The sequence below is a fragment of the Melospiza melodia genome, chromosome 19, assembly GCF_035770615.1.
Source record: "Melospiza melodia melodia isolate bMelMel2 chromosome 19, bMelMel2.pri, whole genome shotgun sequence".
Taxonomy (NCBI): Eukaryota; Metazoa; Chordata; class Aves; order Passeriformes; family Passerellidae; genus Melospiza; species Melospiza melodia.
The window spans coordinates 3,636,810-3,654,020 of NC_086212.1; the positions used below are offsets into that span (position 1 = coordinate 3,636,810).

Consider the following 17,211-nt stretch of genomic DNA (forward strand, 5'->3'; position numbering starts at 1 on the left):
GCGCTGTAAGCTCTAATTAGCCCTGGAGTTTCTTCACTTTACTTCATTATCCCTGCCTTGTTTATCCCTGCACGAGTCATTTGAAACTTTGCAAGGTATCCCCTTCCCAGGAGTGAGGCAGTTGGAGTTGGTGAGAGCAGGGAGGGATCCTGTTCCCCCTGGAATCGATAGCAGAGCTTTCCCTTCATCCCCGCTCCTCCTGCTGCAGCCACCCTGCCGTGGCACAGGGGTGACAGGGAGGAAAAGAAAGGACACCTTGCCGTGGGGGATGGGGCACATGCACTTTGCTTGGTTCAGGGAGTGATGCTGGTTTGGTTTTGCCTTTTTTTCTTTTATATGTTCTCTGTATTTTTCACGCATATATGTCACCGTGATATTTTCTGAAAAATCCCTTCACCAGGATTTCTTCTCCTGGCAAGATGAGAAGCCTCAGCTTCTCCATGTTTTGCTGCTCTGGAATGTGATTTGGAGAACTGTTTACCCAGCATGTGAATTGTTTTAACTTAATGACCAATCCCAGTCCAGCTGTGTGAGAATTCTGGTCTGTCACAAGTTTTTATTATTCATTCTTGTATCCTTTTATTATTCCTCTTGTATCCTTCTGATGTATCTTTTTTTTCTATTCTTTAGTATAGCTTTAGTATAGCATTTCATAATATAATATAATATAATATAATATAATATAATATAATATAATATAATATAATATAATATAATATAATATAATATAATATAATATAATATAATATAATATAATATAATATAATATAATATAATATAATATAATATAATATAATATAATATAATATAATATATTATAATATAATATCATATCATATCATATCATATCATATCATATCAATATCAGCCTTCTGAGAACTTGGAGTCAGATTCTCATCTCTCACCTCGTCCTGGGGATCCACCACAACACATATATTCATAGCTCTGTAGCACATTGTATTAGTGACTAGTTTTCCCAGTGCTTTTCCGAGACCTTTCCCTAAGCAGAAAGACAAAACAAAATCCAGAGCTCCAAGCCCCAGGGGTACAGGACCCCAGTGCTGTCTTGGTTCTTCCTGGGAAGAGAACAAGGCTGAGAACAACTCTTGGAGATCCATTCCATGGACAGAGCACAGCCAGTGCCAAGGGGGACTCCAGAGAAGGGGCTTGACCTGGTGGGGAATTGCCTCACCACTTGTGCTGCTAATTGGTGCTTTTAATCAACTATGCTAATTTCCTAAGACCTATAAAAATGTACTCATCCCTGTGGGGGTTGCCTTTTATGGACATCTTTCCATAACTGCCCCTGAAACCTTTAAATAAAAATCCCCCTTTATCACAGAATCACAGAATGACCAGGTTGGAAGAGACCTTCAAGACCATCGAGTCCAACCCAGCCCCAACCCCTCAACTGAACCCTGGCCTCCAGTGCCACATCCAGGCTTTGTTAAACACACCCAGGGATGGGGACTCCACCACCTCCCTGGGCAGCCATTCCAGAACTTTATCACCCTTTCTGTAAAAGCTTTTTCCCAATCTCCAGCCTGTGTTTCCCTTGGTGCAGCCTGAGGCTGTGTGCTCTGGCTGTGTCAGTGCTGCTGGAGAAAGAGCCCAACCCCCAAAATATTACCTCCTTACTAAAATGATCTCAAGCTTCATTTCCAAACTGGAGGAAAAGACAACATGAGGATGTTCCACCCAGGGAGGGAAAAAACCCTTTTCCCTGATCCTGAGTGGTTAACAAGGCTCAGGAGGACACCAAAGGAAGCAGGAAACTGCCACCATGAGCAGGGTGACCACACCAGCTCCTCCCACCCCTCATGGCAAACAGCTCATCACCAAGAGTGGTGAGCTCAGCTCACTGCTGGAAACACAGAGTGCTTTGGATGAAAGGAGAGGCACTGACCGTGGGCAGCTGGCTGGAGAGGAGGTGCCCATCCTGGCTCAGCATGTTGGACACCATGATGGCCGGCAGGTCCATGTTCTGGTAGGGATAGGCTGGGATCAGGCTGTTGGGAGGGAGGCTGTGGCACAGAGAGTGGTATCCAGTTTCATGCTCCACCAAGTGCAGGAGGGATGGGTCGGGGAGGTTGGGAGGTGTTATGGGAGGGATCTCGTAGTCCTCGTTGTTCTCATTCTGACTGTTGTACGTCTGAAACACCAAAGAGACAGTTTGCAACATGGCACTGATATGTATGAAAATTCAGAATTTTATAATGTATTTAGGCAGGTGAAGGAAAACAGAAATATATTGAAATAACAGAAATATATTTAACAAATTTATTTAACAAATTTGCTTATTTAACAAATCTGCAAAAGTACAGAAGACAGTTCGTAACATGAATGTAACTTTCTAGGTAGAGACAACTAGTAGCAGAACACATAAGAATTTAGTTGCTAGATAAAAGCTGTAAAGATAAAAAAATTCAGTAAAGCAAGACTTAGGTATTGTTGAAACCCATAAAGCAGAATCTTTTGCTTAAGGAGCTCCTGATTTTGGCCAGGACAAACTGACCTGAGAGAAAGCCAAACCTCCACTGTGCCTGCCCAGAAGAAAGGGTGAAGCAGAGAACATTGAGGAAGATGATGTTACTTCATCAAAGACACCCACCCAGAACCACCAGGAGGTGTGGCACCACCCAATACTCTGGGCAAGGAATGGGTGGGAAGGGAGATGTGGGCTTGGGGGGGTCAATGTGTATTTAAACCCGAAATTTGTCTCAACAGGTACACATGTCTTTGGTGGAAATACCCTCATGTCTTTGGTGGAAATATTTCCCATGTCCTTGATGGAAATGCCCTCCATGTCTTTGGTGGAAATACCTCCCATGTCTTTGGTGGAAATGCCCCATCTCTTTGGTGGAAATATTTCCCATGTCCTTGGTGGAAATATCACCCATGTCTTTGGTGGAAATGCCCCATCTCTTTGGTGGAAATATTTCCCATGTCTTTGATGGAAATATCCCCATGTCTTTGATGGAAATACCCCCATCTGTCTCAGCTGGAATAAAACATCCCTGTTATACAATTTTTAATTGTAAAGTCTTTATTCCTCAAATCATCACTGCCTCACTACTTTGGCAAAGAAAAATGACAGTTTCTCTAAGAAACACAGATTCCAGTGCAAATGGGTTTGTTGTGATAAAAAGGCACCTCCAGTCCTGCACGTCAGATTGTAACGAGGTAGGAGCCAGGGTGTGAGTGTGGCAGCACTGCTCCATTCATCAGGAGCACACCTTGGACCCCTGGAGGCATCCCCTTGCTCCCTGCTCCCTCACTGCTCATCTCTGAGCCCCAAAACCTCAGCAGAAACCCCCATACGTGGAGCACAGCCATGGAAGGGCAGGGCTGCCCCTGACCAGCTGCTGCCCTCCTAGGCCAAAGTCTCTCTCTGGGCACCCAGCTCAGCTCTCAATCTACTGCTGGTATTTTAAAGAGCTTTTCTGAGAATTAGAGCTGTAGAAATAACAATTATTTGGGATCAAAATTCACAGAATTATGGAACAGTTTGGGTTACAAGGGATGTTAAAGCCCATCCAGTCCATCCCTGGGACAGAGACACCTTCCACTGTCCCAGGCTGCTCCAAGCCCTGTCCAGCCTGGCCTTGGGCACTGCCAGGGATCCAGGGGCAGCCACAGCTGTGCCAAGGCCTGCCCACCCTCACAGTAAAGCATTTTCCCCTAATATCTAATCTAACCCTGCCCTCTGTCAGGTTAAACCCATTCTCTCTCATCCTAACTCCTCAAAATCCTCCAAAACTGCAGCACAGGAGCTACAACCAGGGAGGGGGATTTAGAAACACAGCCATCACTCTTTAAAAACCCTTTAAGGAAAGCCTGTATGACTCCACCACACATGGAGATTTGTCCTTGCTTACATCCCCTCCCAAATTTCATCTGGAAAAGCATTTCCTCACCTCCCTACTGACACTCCCTCGAGGTGACACGAACATGCAGAGATGTTGAAACTCTGTCTGCTCCCCATGTTTTCTCATGCCTTGTTTACTTCTAAGCATTCCCATTTCTATAAAAATCTGTTATCGCACCTGTGCAATCATTTTCACTTCAGACAAAACCATTTTTTCTTCATAATGTGTGAATCTATCCAAAATTATTAATTACCAACACAGAATATAATGAGTCTCTGGCAGAGGAGGCTTATTCTAAACATCAACTGTTTCACCTATTATTATAGCATATGAAATTCTGATTAGCTCCAGCATTACACACATGCTAAAGCTAAATTTCCCAGATCACCTAGTTTCATGGTTGGATTTGGACTTAATACTTGATTTAAGAGCAAAACCCCAGATGTTAAAAAACCAGTTTAGCACTGTAGGCTTTAATAATCCATTGTCCCAGAGCTCACCCCTGGATTCGTGCTCCTCATCACCACACACTGTGGGGGAGAAAGTCCTTAATGAAATGAATTGAAATGAAATGAAATAAAATAAAATGAAATAAAATAAAATAAAATAAAATAAAATAAAATAAAATAAAATAAAATAAAATAAAATAAAATAAAATAATAAAATAAAATAAATAAAGCCTGTGATTAACTAGAGCACAGCAGTCTGTGGGAGAGGCAGCAGGGAGCAAGGAGGGATCTGTGGATTGGTGAAAGGGCACTGCCAAGAGAACCATGGAGTCCAAGAGCCCCTCTTGGATCCACCTGGGATAGTGCCCATGGCAGGGATTTGGAATGAGATGAACCTTAATGTCCCTTCCAACCCAACCCATTTGATGATTCTGTGATTCAAGGGCAGGTTCTGCATATCTGACCCAAACCTTTATGTTTACCTGAGATTCCCACTGGCTGTAGGGAAACAGGAGCACAACAGAAACACAAGAGAGAGCCTGAAGCATGACAGGCTCTCTGTACCCACTGTTACTGTTCAGGGGAAATTCAAGCTCATCTCTTTTTCCAGGCAGCTTCTGTCTGTCATTGTTGTGATCCAGGGAAGCAGTGGGCTGAGGGGATGTACTCAATGCAGACAGAGAGATCCCATTTAATACATCTCATAGCTGTGTTTCCATTTGGGCTCTACTCCTCGAGGTATACTGATTCTTTCCCAGTTATTTAAGAGGATTTCTCTCCATGCTTTACAGAAAGGGATTTAAATAAATCAGCGCACAGCAAACTTGTTCCTCCAGCTGGTTTATTTTGGTATCAGGTATATAAGCAAGTGGCTTTGCTGTACTTAACTAAATTATGTAAAACCCACTCAAAGTTTCCTAAAGCTCTCTTCAAAACTACGAGTCCCCTGTGTTGCTGCAGACCAGCTCACCCAAGGGCTTTGAGGTGGTTTTGTACAGGGTGCCAAAGCTCCAGCACCCTGCTCACCCCCAGGCACGTTTCTGCCTCTGTTCTATTCAACCCAGGGAAAAAAAAAAGAAAAAGAGAGAAAAGGACAAAAAAGACCTGTTTAAATCACAAAGCTTTCCCAACAGCTACAGCATTTTGCAGACGTATCAAAATTACAATCAAAGCTGTACACAATCAAAATCAGATTAGACAATATCCAATCAACATAATCAGCGTCGGCGCCTGCCAGCTTTCACACCCTGTGCTACTCAGAGCAGGCTGCCCTCACTCCAGACTGCTTGAAATAGATGGTCAGAGAGATAAGGAGGGGAGATGAGGCACACAGACACTCAGAAGGCTGGGAAAAGGTGATTTATTGTCACACACAGTGCTTGTTGGTGTGTCCACAGTGACACCTCTGTGCACAGATCCGTGCCCTCAACCCCTCTGCAGCAACACCCAGCTCCTCTCCACCACCATGTGGGCTCTGTGGCAGATTATATTTCCCATTCTTATGTTAATTTGAATTAAATTAAACAGCCAATTATGGGTTCTAAGGATACATTACAAATTAGATTAGTGGGCTGGTCTGAAGCCATTCATCCCACCAGGGCTCTGAGCGTGGAGCAGCTCGTGCTGCTGAATGCCTGCCCATTTACTGTGCACAAAAAAGGCTCCAGGATTTTCCACTGTCAAACAGATGACAGTTGTTGTGATTACACATTATTCCTCTTCAAATTAAAACACTGCAATCAGCTGAAACAACAAGGCTCTTCTTGCAAACCCTCTCGTGGCTGGTGCTGCCGGGCAGATGCCACGGGATGCTTGGAGCAGGGAAGCCCTGCAGTGGGGTGGGGACACAGGATGGAGCCAGGTCCATCACAGAGGGGACACTGCCCCTCCTCTGAGTGCCCCCCTCACCCTCAGAGGTATCCCTGAGCACCAGCTGTAGGGGTTGTACCGGATCCAATTGCCCTCAGCATGGCCCCAGGGTTATCACAGAATCATAAAATAGTCTGGGAAGAGACCTGAAGGATCATCTCATTCCAAACCTCCTGCCATGGCACTATCCACTATCCTGCCTCCTTCCACTGTCCCAGGGTGCTTCAAGCTCCATCCAGCCTGGCCTTGGGCACTGCCAGGGATCCAGGGGCATCCCCAGCTGCTCTGGGCACCCTGTGCCAGGGCCTCAGCACCTCGTAAACCTGCTCCTGCCCCATGCTTGCACAGGATGGCATCACACCAGGTACAACTAACCTCCACCTGCAGTAAAATTGTATTTTAAAACACTTACTCCATCTTGAATACTTATTGTTTAACTAACAATACAAAATTGTAATTTGAAACGCTTCTTCCATCTTGAAATCCAGGTCTGAGCAGGGGTCCCTGCACCATCTCCATCCAACAGCAGGCTGAGGGTCAGAAGACAGAGAGCTGGAGGGGAGGTGATGTTGGGGGGCTGTAATGGGGAGAGAGGCTCTGGCTCCTGGCAAGGTGACACCCAGGCCATGTCCAGCACCAAGAGGAGTCAGAACTGGCTGCTCCCTCCCAGCTCACTGCACGGGGCTGGGGACATGGTATTGGGAATGATTGGAGAGGAAAGGCAGAATTCCTGAATTCCTTGCAAGAGCAGGGGCTGGCCTGCACAGCCAGGCCCCACTGCTGAGCTGCCAGGAGCCCCTGCAGCTCTTGGAGACACCCCAGTGTGGTCTCCTGCCAACACTGCTCCCCACCACAGGGACAACCTGCCCCGACCTCCCAGACCTGCTGCACTCCCTGCTGCTTTTCAGGACAGGGAGGCAGAGATGGACAGGAGGCATTCAGGTGTCCAGGACCTGCAGGAGAGGGCTCTCAGGTGGGAGGCAGCTCTGGGGAATGCCTGTCCATGGCAGGTGGCTCCAGTGCTGCAAACACAGGGCACATCTGGGGCTTGTGGCCTGATGGCCACAGTGACCCTGTCACCCTCTGCCATGAACCCAAACCACCCTTGATGCTGCTGCAGCTGCTGCTTCACCTTTTGCTCCTGTGCTGCACCTCCTGCACTGTAAATGAAGCCAAACCCCAGCAACTGCCACCAGCCATCCCATAACAGAGCCTGGGGGAGCATGCCCAGCACTGCAGCAAAGGGGAGGATGGGCCAAGGGACATCCAGGTGTGTGAATGTCACATAGCTCTGAGGGACCAGCTGTGACCCAGCCGAGGGACATCCAGGTGTCTGAATGTCACACAGCTCTCAGGGACAAGCTGTGACCCAGCCAAGGACATCCAGATGTCTGAATGTCACACAGCTCTCAGGGACCAGCTGTGACCCAGCTGTGACCAGCTGTGACCCAGCCAAGGACATCCAGGTGTGTGAATGTCACATAGCTCTGAGGGACCAGCTGTGACCCAGCTGAGGGACATCCAGGTGTCTGAATGTCACATAGCTCTGAGGGACCAGCTGTGACCCAGCCAAGGACATCCAGGTGTCTGAATGTCACATAGCTCTGAGGGACCAGCTGTGACCCAGCTGTGACCAGCTGTGAGCCAGCCAAGGACATCCAGGTGTCTGAATGTCACAGAGCTCTCAGGGACCAGCTGTGAGACAGCTGTGACCAGCTGTGACCCAGCCAAGGACATATAGATGTCTGAATGTCACACAGCTCTTAGGAACCAGCTGTGACCCAGCCAAGGACATCCAGGTGTCTGAATGTCACACAGCTCTGAGGGACCAGCTGTGACCCAGCTGTGACCAGCTGTGACCCAGCCAAGGACATCCAGGTGTCTGAATGTCACACAGCTCTCAGGGACCAGCTGTGAGACAGCCAAAGCCATGTTCCAGAAGACACTGCAGATCCTCATTCAGGTGACTCAGGAGGGAGAGACAAGTGCTGGGCATGCCCATAAATGATGCCTTCATCTTCCTCCTGCCTTTCCCCTCCTGTCCTCCTTCACAAATCACCCCACAGCCAGGCAGCACCATCTCTGCACTGCCTGTTGGTGTTAATCACACAGGACATTGTGGGATCTCAGCACCTCAGGATGGAGGTGCAGAGTGGCCGAGGCCACCCTTGGGGGACTCGGGAGTCCTGGAATGTTGCCAGAAGTGTCTGGTGGCTGGACTTTGATCCTACACAGGAGATGACACCTATATGAGGATGGGAGGGTTTCACTGGGGTGAATGGTGAAGGGATAAGTTAATTAGAGTGTGAAACACAGGGTTTAAGATTTCTGTACAGGGGGGTCTAGAGAAGTAAGATGGAGGAATTGGGGCGTGTCCTGTCCTTCTTCTTCTTCTTCTTGGCCTCCATCTTCTGTGGTGATGGTGGCACTTTGGGATTGGTCATTACTAGAAGTGCACCGGTTAATAAGGATAGAAGGTATTGGGGAAAAATTATAAATATTGTATACGTAACTTCGGGTATAAAGATAAGTGACCGCCCCGGGGGCTCTCAGTGTGCTCATGGCTGGCTGCTGTGCAGGCCTCTGTCGGGCCGAGAGAAAATCTTTTAGATAAACAATTAATAAACACCGAGACCGAGAAAAGATCAGAAGTCTCTTCTCGTCCCTTGAAGCGCCGGTTGTCCAAGGCCACCCTGGGCCTTTCCAGGCCACCTAAACAGCCGGGAAACCGACAGGACATGGCTTCACCAAGGACCTGGGACACCTTTGTCCTCCTTGGCAGCATGGCAAATGCCCAGTGACCCCAATTCTCCACTGAGTCATGTTCTGTGTGATTACCCCTGAGGATCCAGGAGTTGCAGCCAAGCATTGATTCAGAGAAATGTTCTTCACAGTGAGAGGGATAAAGATTTGTAGTATTATTGCAGGTAAATATTTGCCCTGTCAAAAAGCATTCAGCAGTAAATGTGAGCTTGAGAGAGAACATTTGTTCTTGGGAAGGTACAAGGAAATAGAGAGGCTGCTGCAATCTATCCAGGTGACACAAACACCATGTGTGACCGTGTTCACAGGGGTTCTTGGAAGAGGAAAGAGATGAGGATCTGACTCCATGTTTCAGAAGGCTGATTTATTATTTTATGATATATATTACATTAAAACTATACTAAAAGAATAGAAGAAAAGGTTTCATCAGAAGGCTGGCTAAGAATAGAATAGGAAGGAATGATAACAAAGGTTTGTGGCTCGGCCCTCTGTCTGAGCCAGCTGACTGTGATTGGCCATTAATTACAAACATCCAACATGGGCCAATCAAAGATTTACCTGTTGCATTCCACAGCAGCACATAATCAATGTTTACATTTTGTTTTTGAAGCCTCTCAGCTTCTCAAGAGGAAAAATTTTAAAGAAAAGATTTTTCATAAAAGACGTTTGCGACAACCATGGACTCTGTGCCATCCCTCATCTAACTGGGCTTTTCCTGAAGCTAATACAAAAACTCAGTGACACTCCTGACACTTCAGAGGTGAGATGGCTCTAAAGAGACCCAAACCAGCCTGGCAAGCCTGCAAAGTGAGGAAAACACTGACATTTGTGAGGCTGGGAGGTGCTGCAGCCTGGGCTCCTGGTGGCACAAGGCGCACAGGGAGGTTATGGGGTGCCCACCGCATCCCATGAGCTGTGATGGCAATCCCCCCATCCCAGTCCCAGGGACAGCACTCTGCCACCAGCACCACACAGGGAAGGAGCTGCAGACAAGCAGCCAGGTGGTTTTGGGGGTATCTTGATTTCTCCAAAGCTGGATGATATGCCAGCGAGGAGACAGAGAAGCACACGGATGGATTCACCATACACACACATTCCCTATTCCCTACAGCATCTCTAATGTGCCACTGACCACAACAACTGCAAGGATCAGGTTGAGAGAACACCTTGAGCCACAGAAAGAGTCCAAACACAAGGAAGAAGGTAAAATCCAAGCTCCCTGAGGATCAGCTGCCTGTATTTCCCCAAAAGCCTTTGGTCTCCTCTCCCACTGCACCCATTACTCACACAGGCACAGTCCTATTTGCCAGAATGGGATTTTGATACAGCTCTCCAGCACAGAAACCAGAGGGGTTTTGTGCTCATCTCATGGCACTGAAGCCACAGGGACAGAAATGTCAGCTGAGGTGGCAGGAGAAGGTGGAATTCCCTTGGGACATTGCAAACTCCAGAGGAATGCTCTGGGGCCAGCAGGGGAATGGATGGGTGCTTGCTGTGGGGTGCCCCTTCCATCACCCCTTCTGCAGGCAGGGATGGCAGAGGGCTCCTGTTCACACCTGGGATCCCCCAAATCCAGGGATTCTTGCCAAGAAGTGAAGCAGGGCTGATTTTCTGCATCAGCAGCTCTGGGCTTTAGGAATGGAAATTGATTTGCCTCATCCTCACACCCAGAGATCTGTGTGAATACCAGGGTCAATGAATTATGTGGGGAGAGGTGGATAAATACTGGAAAGAAGTATTTATTAACAGTCAGTCACATACAATCTACAAATTGTCTTTGAAGTGTTCCCAGGCCCTGCTACATGAATTTTCACATGCTCAGGTTTTTTTTTTACTAGGGGAATGCTGTTGAAAAGGGAAAATGAGTTCTTGCCTGAACAGAAATGTGCCCTGGAAGTGTCTGCACACTATTCAGCAAGAGGCTGGGGCACAGCAGAGCAGCAGGGAACCTGTGGGAGAGGGGGCTCTTCCTCCTGTGTGTTCTCCTGGGTTTCAAATCATAGAAACACTGAATGGTTTGGGTTGGAAAGGGCCTCAAAGTTCATCTTTTTCCAAAACCCCTGCCATGGCAGGGACACCTTCCACTGTCCCAGGTGGCTCCCAGCCCTGTCCAGCCTGGCCTTGGGCACTGCCAGGGATCCAGGGGCAGCCACAGCTGCTCTGGGCACCCTGTGCCAGGGCCTCAGCACCCTCACAGGGAACAATTCCCAATTCCCAATATCCCATCCATCCCTGCCCTCTGGCAGTGGGAGCCATTCCCTGTGTCCTGTCCCTCCATCCCTTGTCCCCAGTCCCTCTCCAGCTCTCCTGGAGCCCCTTCAAGCCCTGCAAGGGGCTCTGAGCTCTGCCTGGAGCCTTCTGTTCTCCAGGTGAGCACCCCCAGCTCTGCCAGCCTGGCTCAGAGCAAAGATTATTCTCTCCAAAAACCCCAAGCAAGCGCTGGTTGTCCTAAAGATCAATTCCCCACCTCCCCATTCCATGGGCATTGCTCTGATGCAGACTCTACACCACAACTGCAGCACAAATCCAATCCCAGCTCACTCCCAGCTCTTCTGGATGGCTTCACCTTTGAATCAGCAGCATGTTTATACCTTTAAACTTCACATGAGTTGAACCTCTCCCATCTCCTATAGATCCCATGCACTCCTGCAGCCACAGCTCTTCCCAGAGCCTGGATGGTTTCAACCAACCCTGACAGCTCAGAAAGGTCTCTCTTGTACACATTTTACAAAAATATCTGTTTCATAAAACCATTTGTCCACAGAGGGTCCTAAACATCCTTGCTTGTCCTAATAACCTTGGGTGTCCTTGGGAAGCTGTCACAGGGGCAAAGGGAAGGCTGTGGCATGGTGCTCAGCAGGAAGGGGCTATAAAGGGAAAAATATCCACAGGGAACAGAAAATCTCAGTTCACACCAAAATAAAATTTAAAAAAAAATTGAGGCTTGCATCCAATTCTGCATTTTGGGGGGTTATTTTACATGCATATTTTACATACATATTTTTAAGGCCTGAAACAACGTTGTCAGGAGCCTCTGGCTCCAACCTGTCTGTTGTGTGGGTAGGAAACGAAGAATAAGGTGCCAAATATTTATAATTATCTGAAGGACAGACAATCCCTGAGATTCAGCCTGGCCATTCTGCTGCATCCCCTCCCATGGCACCACAAGCTCACAGTCAGGTTTGATATTGTCCAAGCTGCTCTTGACCTGCATCACCACTTCACCAAAAAAAGCTAAAAATAATGGAGTTCTATGAACAATTTAGAGCAAAAGAAATCAGCCTTATTGTAGGCTTTTAAAAAGGCTCCCAACTCTCTCTCTCCCTCTATTTTTTTTTTAATCAGTATCTTATCCAGAACTGGAATCCTGTCAAGAATAGTGGATAGCAGGGAACTATAACTTCTTATTATGTGTATAGTGATTTTATGAATTCAGTGGGGAATGAAATGCAATTTTGTCAGACTTGTCTGTGTTCATAATGACCAAGTCAAATTAATCATCATGGATAATACTCCTGTGTCAGCCATTCAAGAGATTTTTTAATAGAATTTTTCTGATTCATGTCTTGCAGTACATCAGATCTGTAGTAATGCAGGCACTTCTAAAAATCAGTGCAATTATGGCTTCTTGTTGGCCTGTCATTTTCCTGGAATAAAAATGTCTCTGCAGAAGTCATATACTGTACATAAACCAAAATGGAAAACAAAAATATAGTTACAATTAGGCTTGATTTTTTTCCTAAAGATTTAATATCTTTTTGAGGCCATTATTTATAGGCAGTCCATAAAGCTGCAGAGCACGAGGTGAAGATGGACGGGTTTATCACAACACAGACCGATTTTATCCTGCTTGTCATTCCTCCTTTGATTGCCCTGTGAGTTAGTGGCTTTTGCAGGCATGGAAATGACTATCCCATAGAACAAACAGGGGATAGGTAATGGGTTTGCAGTCAAATTATTGTGTTTATTAAAAATGTATCCAGGAAAGCCCACTCAGATCCCAAAGGGCTCTTGCTCAGGAAAATCTCTGGTTCAAGCAAAGGTTATGGTTTCCATAAAGGCAGCTATGGATGGAAGGGGCAGCAGTGCAGCAGGCAGGGGTGCAGAGAGGATTAGGAGTGCTGTGTTTATCCTCCTGAGGAAACAGAGACAGACAGACCCCTAATTCCCTGGTGACACAGACAAAAATGAGTTTTGGAAGTAGATACCCCCAGGAATAAAGAGGAAGAAAAATGTAATCACCCAAATCTCAGCCTTTCCTGCTTGCATGGCAAGGCAGCAGCTGCCTCATAGGAGAGAGGAGGGCAGGACCCTGCCAGAGCCCCACAGAGCCAGCTGTCCCTCCAGAGCCACCTCCTGATGCCACCAGGTGCCACCTCTGTATGGTGGCACTGTGGTGGTGTGCACAGGGGTCCCAGGACGAGGGAAGAGATGAGAATCTTGACTCCATGTTTCAGTGTCGCAGACATCTTTTCATGAAAAATCCTTTCCTCAGGATTTTTCCTCCTGAGAAGCTGAAAAGCCTCAGGAACAAAATGTAAACAATGATTATCTGCTGCTGTGGAATGCAACAGGTGCATCTGTGATTGGTCTCATGTTGGATGTTATAATTAATGGCCAATCACAGTCAGCTGGCTCAGACACAAACCTTTGTTATTCATTCTTTCTTTTTCTATTCTTAGCCAGCCTTCTGATGAAATCCTTTCTTCTATTCTTTTAGTATAGCTTTAATATAATATATATAATAAAAAAATAAATCAGCCTTCTGAAACATGGAGTCAAATCCTTTTGTGTTCCCTCACCCTCAGACCCCTGTGAACACCGTCACAATTCAGAGGACTGATTTATTATTTTATGATATGTATTATATTAAAAGAAAATGATATATTAAAACTATACGAAAAGAATAGAAAAAATGATTTAATCAGAAGGCTTGAAAAGAATAGAAAGGAAAGGAATGAGAATAAAATCTTGTGACTGCTCACAGCCTTGACACAGGTGGCTGCCATTGGTCATCAAGTAAAAACAATTTCCCATGCTGGGTAAACAATTCTGCAGATCACATTCCAAAGCAGCAAAACATGGAGAAGCTGAAGCTTCTCAGGAGAAAAGACCCTGGCAAAAAGATTTTTCATAAAATATGTCTGTGACACAGCACCACGTTCCTGCACAGAAACCTGCAACTGCTGGATACACAGATCATGGAATCACTGAGGGGTTTGGGCTGGGAGAGACCTGAAAGCTCACCCAGCTCTGCTCCCTGCCACACCTGCTGCTACCCCAGGGTGCTCCAACCCTATCCAGATGGGATATAAGGCTCAATTCCTTTAAACTTTACAGACCTTCTCCCATCTCCTGTGGATCCCATGCAGTCCTGGAGCCACAGCTCTTCCCAGAGCCTGGATGGTTTCAACCAACCCTGACAGCTCAGAAAGGTCTCTCTTGTACACATTTTACAGAAACGTGTGTTTCATAAAACCATTTGTCCACAGAGGGTCCTAAACATCCTTGCTTGTCCTAACAACCTCTGCTGACAGCATTTGCAGAATTCAGAGTTGGTTTATACAAACACCAGCAATACCCAGGGCTCTGCAAACCTTTTGTTGTGCTCCAATGCAGGGCTGGGCTGGGGGGCACCTTTGATGCACCTGGGTGCCCCAGAGCAGCAGCTCGGCTCACCTGTGTTTTCCTTACCTCCCCAGGCTGCTGAGGGAGCTTTCCCTGTTTTCTTTCCCTGCCTGTTCCCTTCCCCTGCTGTTCCTTTTCCCTGCTGTTTCCATTCCCTGCCTGTTTCCTTCCCTTGCTGTTTCCTTTCCTTGTTGTTTCCTTTCCCTGCTCTTTCCTTTTCCTGTTTCCTTTCCCTGTTCCCTTTCCCTGCCTGTTTCCTTTCCCTGTCTCTTCCCTTTCCCTGTTTCCTTTCCCTGCCTGTTTCCTTTCCCTGTTTCCTTTCCCTGTTTTTCCCCAGGCTCTCAGAGCCATCATGGCAGTGCTCCAGGCAAAGCCAGGAGATGTTCAAGCTCTGCTCCACCTTGCCAGAGAGCAGCCTCTGTCATCTGCCTCACAATCAGCCTCCTTAAAATTGTTTATAACGATTTTTGCCTGGTTTTAAAATGTATTAAAGACGCTGTACATCCAGCGCAGTGGGATCTAAAATTAGACTGACTAGGCCAGACAAATATAAACCCATTTTTTTCTTTCCTAGGATCTCTCCTGGAAGTGAATACAAGGAATATCATATTCTGCTCAAGAACATCACGCATTTCAGGGAATTATTTGAGAACAGGTTTTACATAATTGGCTTTTTTGTCTCATGGCATACTGAACTTGCATAATGAGCTCAGTGCACTCACAGCAATCCATTGTTGGGCTGGATGGATTTGGTGGAGGGTGCTGGGCCCAGGGTGTGTTACACAATGGTGGATAATGCACTGTAAGCAGGTCAGGAGATAAAGCAGCCCAAAAACAGGCACAGGCAAGGAAGAATTAGCAAAAAGCACTCTAAGAAATTAATTCAACCTGGCTTCAGCTGAGCCAGAAGGACGCAGAGCAGGAAGGAAACTACACTCTGTACCACGCTTGTTCCCTTTCAGATTTTCTCTTAGAGTATTTCCCTTGTGCTCAAAACTGAAGGAGTGAAGGGATTAAACAAATCCTTTGTGCCACACTTCACATGGATGATTTTTTTGCACCACATTTTCCATCTCAGAAGGCATGTCCCACGTGTGGCATGTGGCATTCACAGCCATCCCCTGCTCTGGGGTATTGTGGGCAACACAACCCATCTGCAATCCAGACTTTTCCCCCCCAAATATCCCTGTTTGGGTTTTTTTCTCTCATCAGCAAAGAGCCATTTTCCAAAGAAGCCCTGCATGGCCCTCACCACCCAGGGCACACCAGAAATGATGTGGGCATGGCACCAGAGGCACCACCAAGAGCTCATCACCAGTGATGGAGCTAAAGGGACAATTGCAAATTTTTCCTAAATGTCCCACTCTACCCCTTGCTTTGCTCCCTCTTCCCACACAGAACCAAAGTCCTTAAGCCCAGGCTCTGTTTTTAGTGTGGGAACTCCATAGCACTTGGCATGTTGGTCCTGCTCATGGTCCCAATCCTATAACAGCAGAGCAAAGAGCAGTAACAGCTCTTGGTACCCTTTCCTTCACAGTGTGGGCATTAGCCAGATGAAATCTTCATTAACAGGGCCAGACCTGGTACTTTGGCTAAATTTCTTGTTATTTGTTGTTGCAAACACCTTTGAAGTACAAAGCATCATCACAAACCCACTCAGATCTGAGCCCTCACCCTTCCCAAGCCAGGCTTGGGACCCCAAAGCAAATTGACAAGAAAAGTGTAGATATTAAAAAATCAAAAAAGTAATGCATATATGAAAAAATCAAAAAGTAATGTATACATTAAAAAAATCAAAAAGTAATAAAGCCCAGCAGAAGCAGTGCCCCCCTCCTTGCCACCAGCCAGATCTGAAGTGTGTGATTAGCACGAGGAAGGAAGGCAGGGATGTGGGGATGGCTTGCATAATGTGGTGCAATCTAGCACCTCCCCCAGGGTGCCCAGCTGCTGCAGAAGCAATTTCACAGCTCATCATCCATTATGAGATTAAAATAATTTTTTTTTTCATCCCGTGAAGTATTAATAAATTGTGCAGGCAGACCAGAGTTAGTGCCATTTACACAAATGGTACTGAATCACCCACCTAGTTATTTCTTAATGGATTGAGTATCTGTGTTCCTCCTTAGCCTGTAATTTAAAAACCTAAATACACAAACCTGTTTATTTGTCTCATCAGGCCCCCAGCCAGCACTTAGTGAGCCTGGGGACAGAGGGACAAAGGCAGAGCTGTTGCCTGCCCTGGACCTGCCCCAGCACTTTACAAGGGAAACAATACCAAAACATCCACATCCATGGATGGGAAAAGGGAAATGCACCACAAAATAACCCCAAACCCACACTGAAATCCCTCCCTTCTGGGGGCAAAGCTCAGTGAGGCATTGCTGATGCAGTGCAGGTTCTCTGGTACACGAGTGAAGATGTAAAGCTGCAGTCAGAGCACCACTAATGGCTCTTGGAACATCCCTGCTTTATTATGGTATCAGAGAAGAAGGCATGTTTAATGTTTAAACTTCCAACAACAAATGCCTTCAGCAAATATGTTTTATGTATTTATTCAGTGCTTCTTAAGTGGCTGTCGCCTCAGCAGCTGAGGTGCTGCTTACCTTTTTATTTTAACATTTATTTTATTGAAA

General features: G+C 46.6%; 1 protein-coding gene across 2 annotated transcripts in view; it reads right to left on the reverse strand.

Moving 5' to 3' along the window:
* Nucleotides 1-17,211, reverse strand: part of TOX2 (TOX high mobility group box family member 2) — a 176,401-nt gene that overhangs the window by 73,961 nt on the left and 85,229 nt on the right. For both annotated transcript variants that reach the window (XM_063172164.1, XM_063172165.1), the window contains one exon: nt 1,907-2,152. In XM_063172164.1, the coding sequence (XP_063028234.1) occupies nt 1,907-2,152 (246 nt within the window). The remainder of the gene's footprint in view (nt 1-1,906; nt 2,153-17,211) is intronic.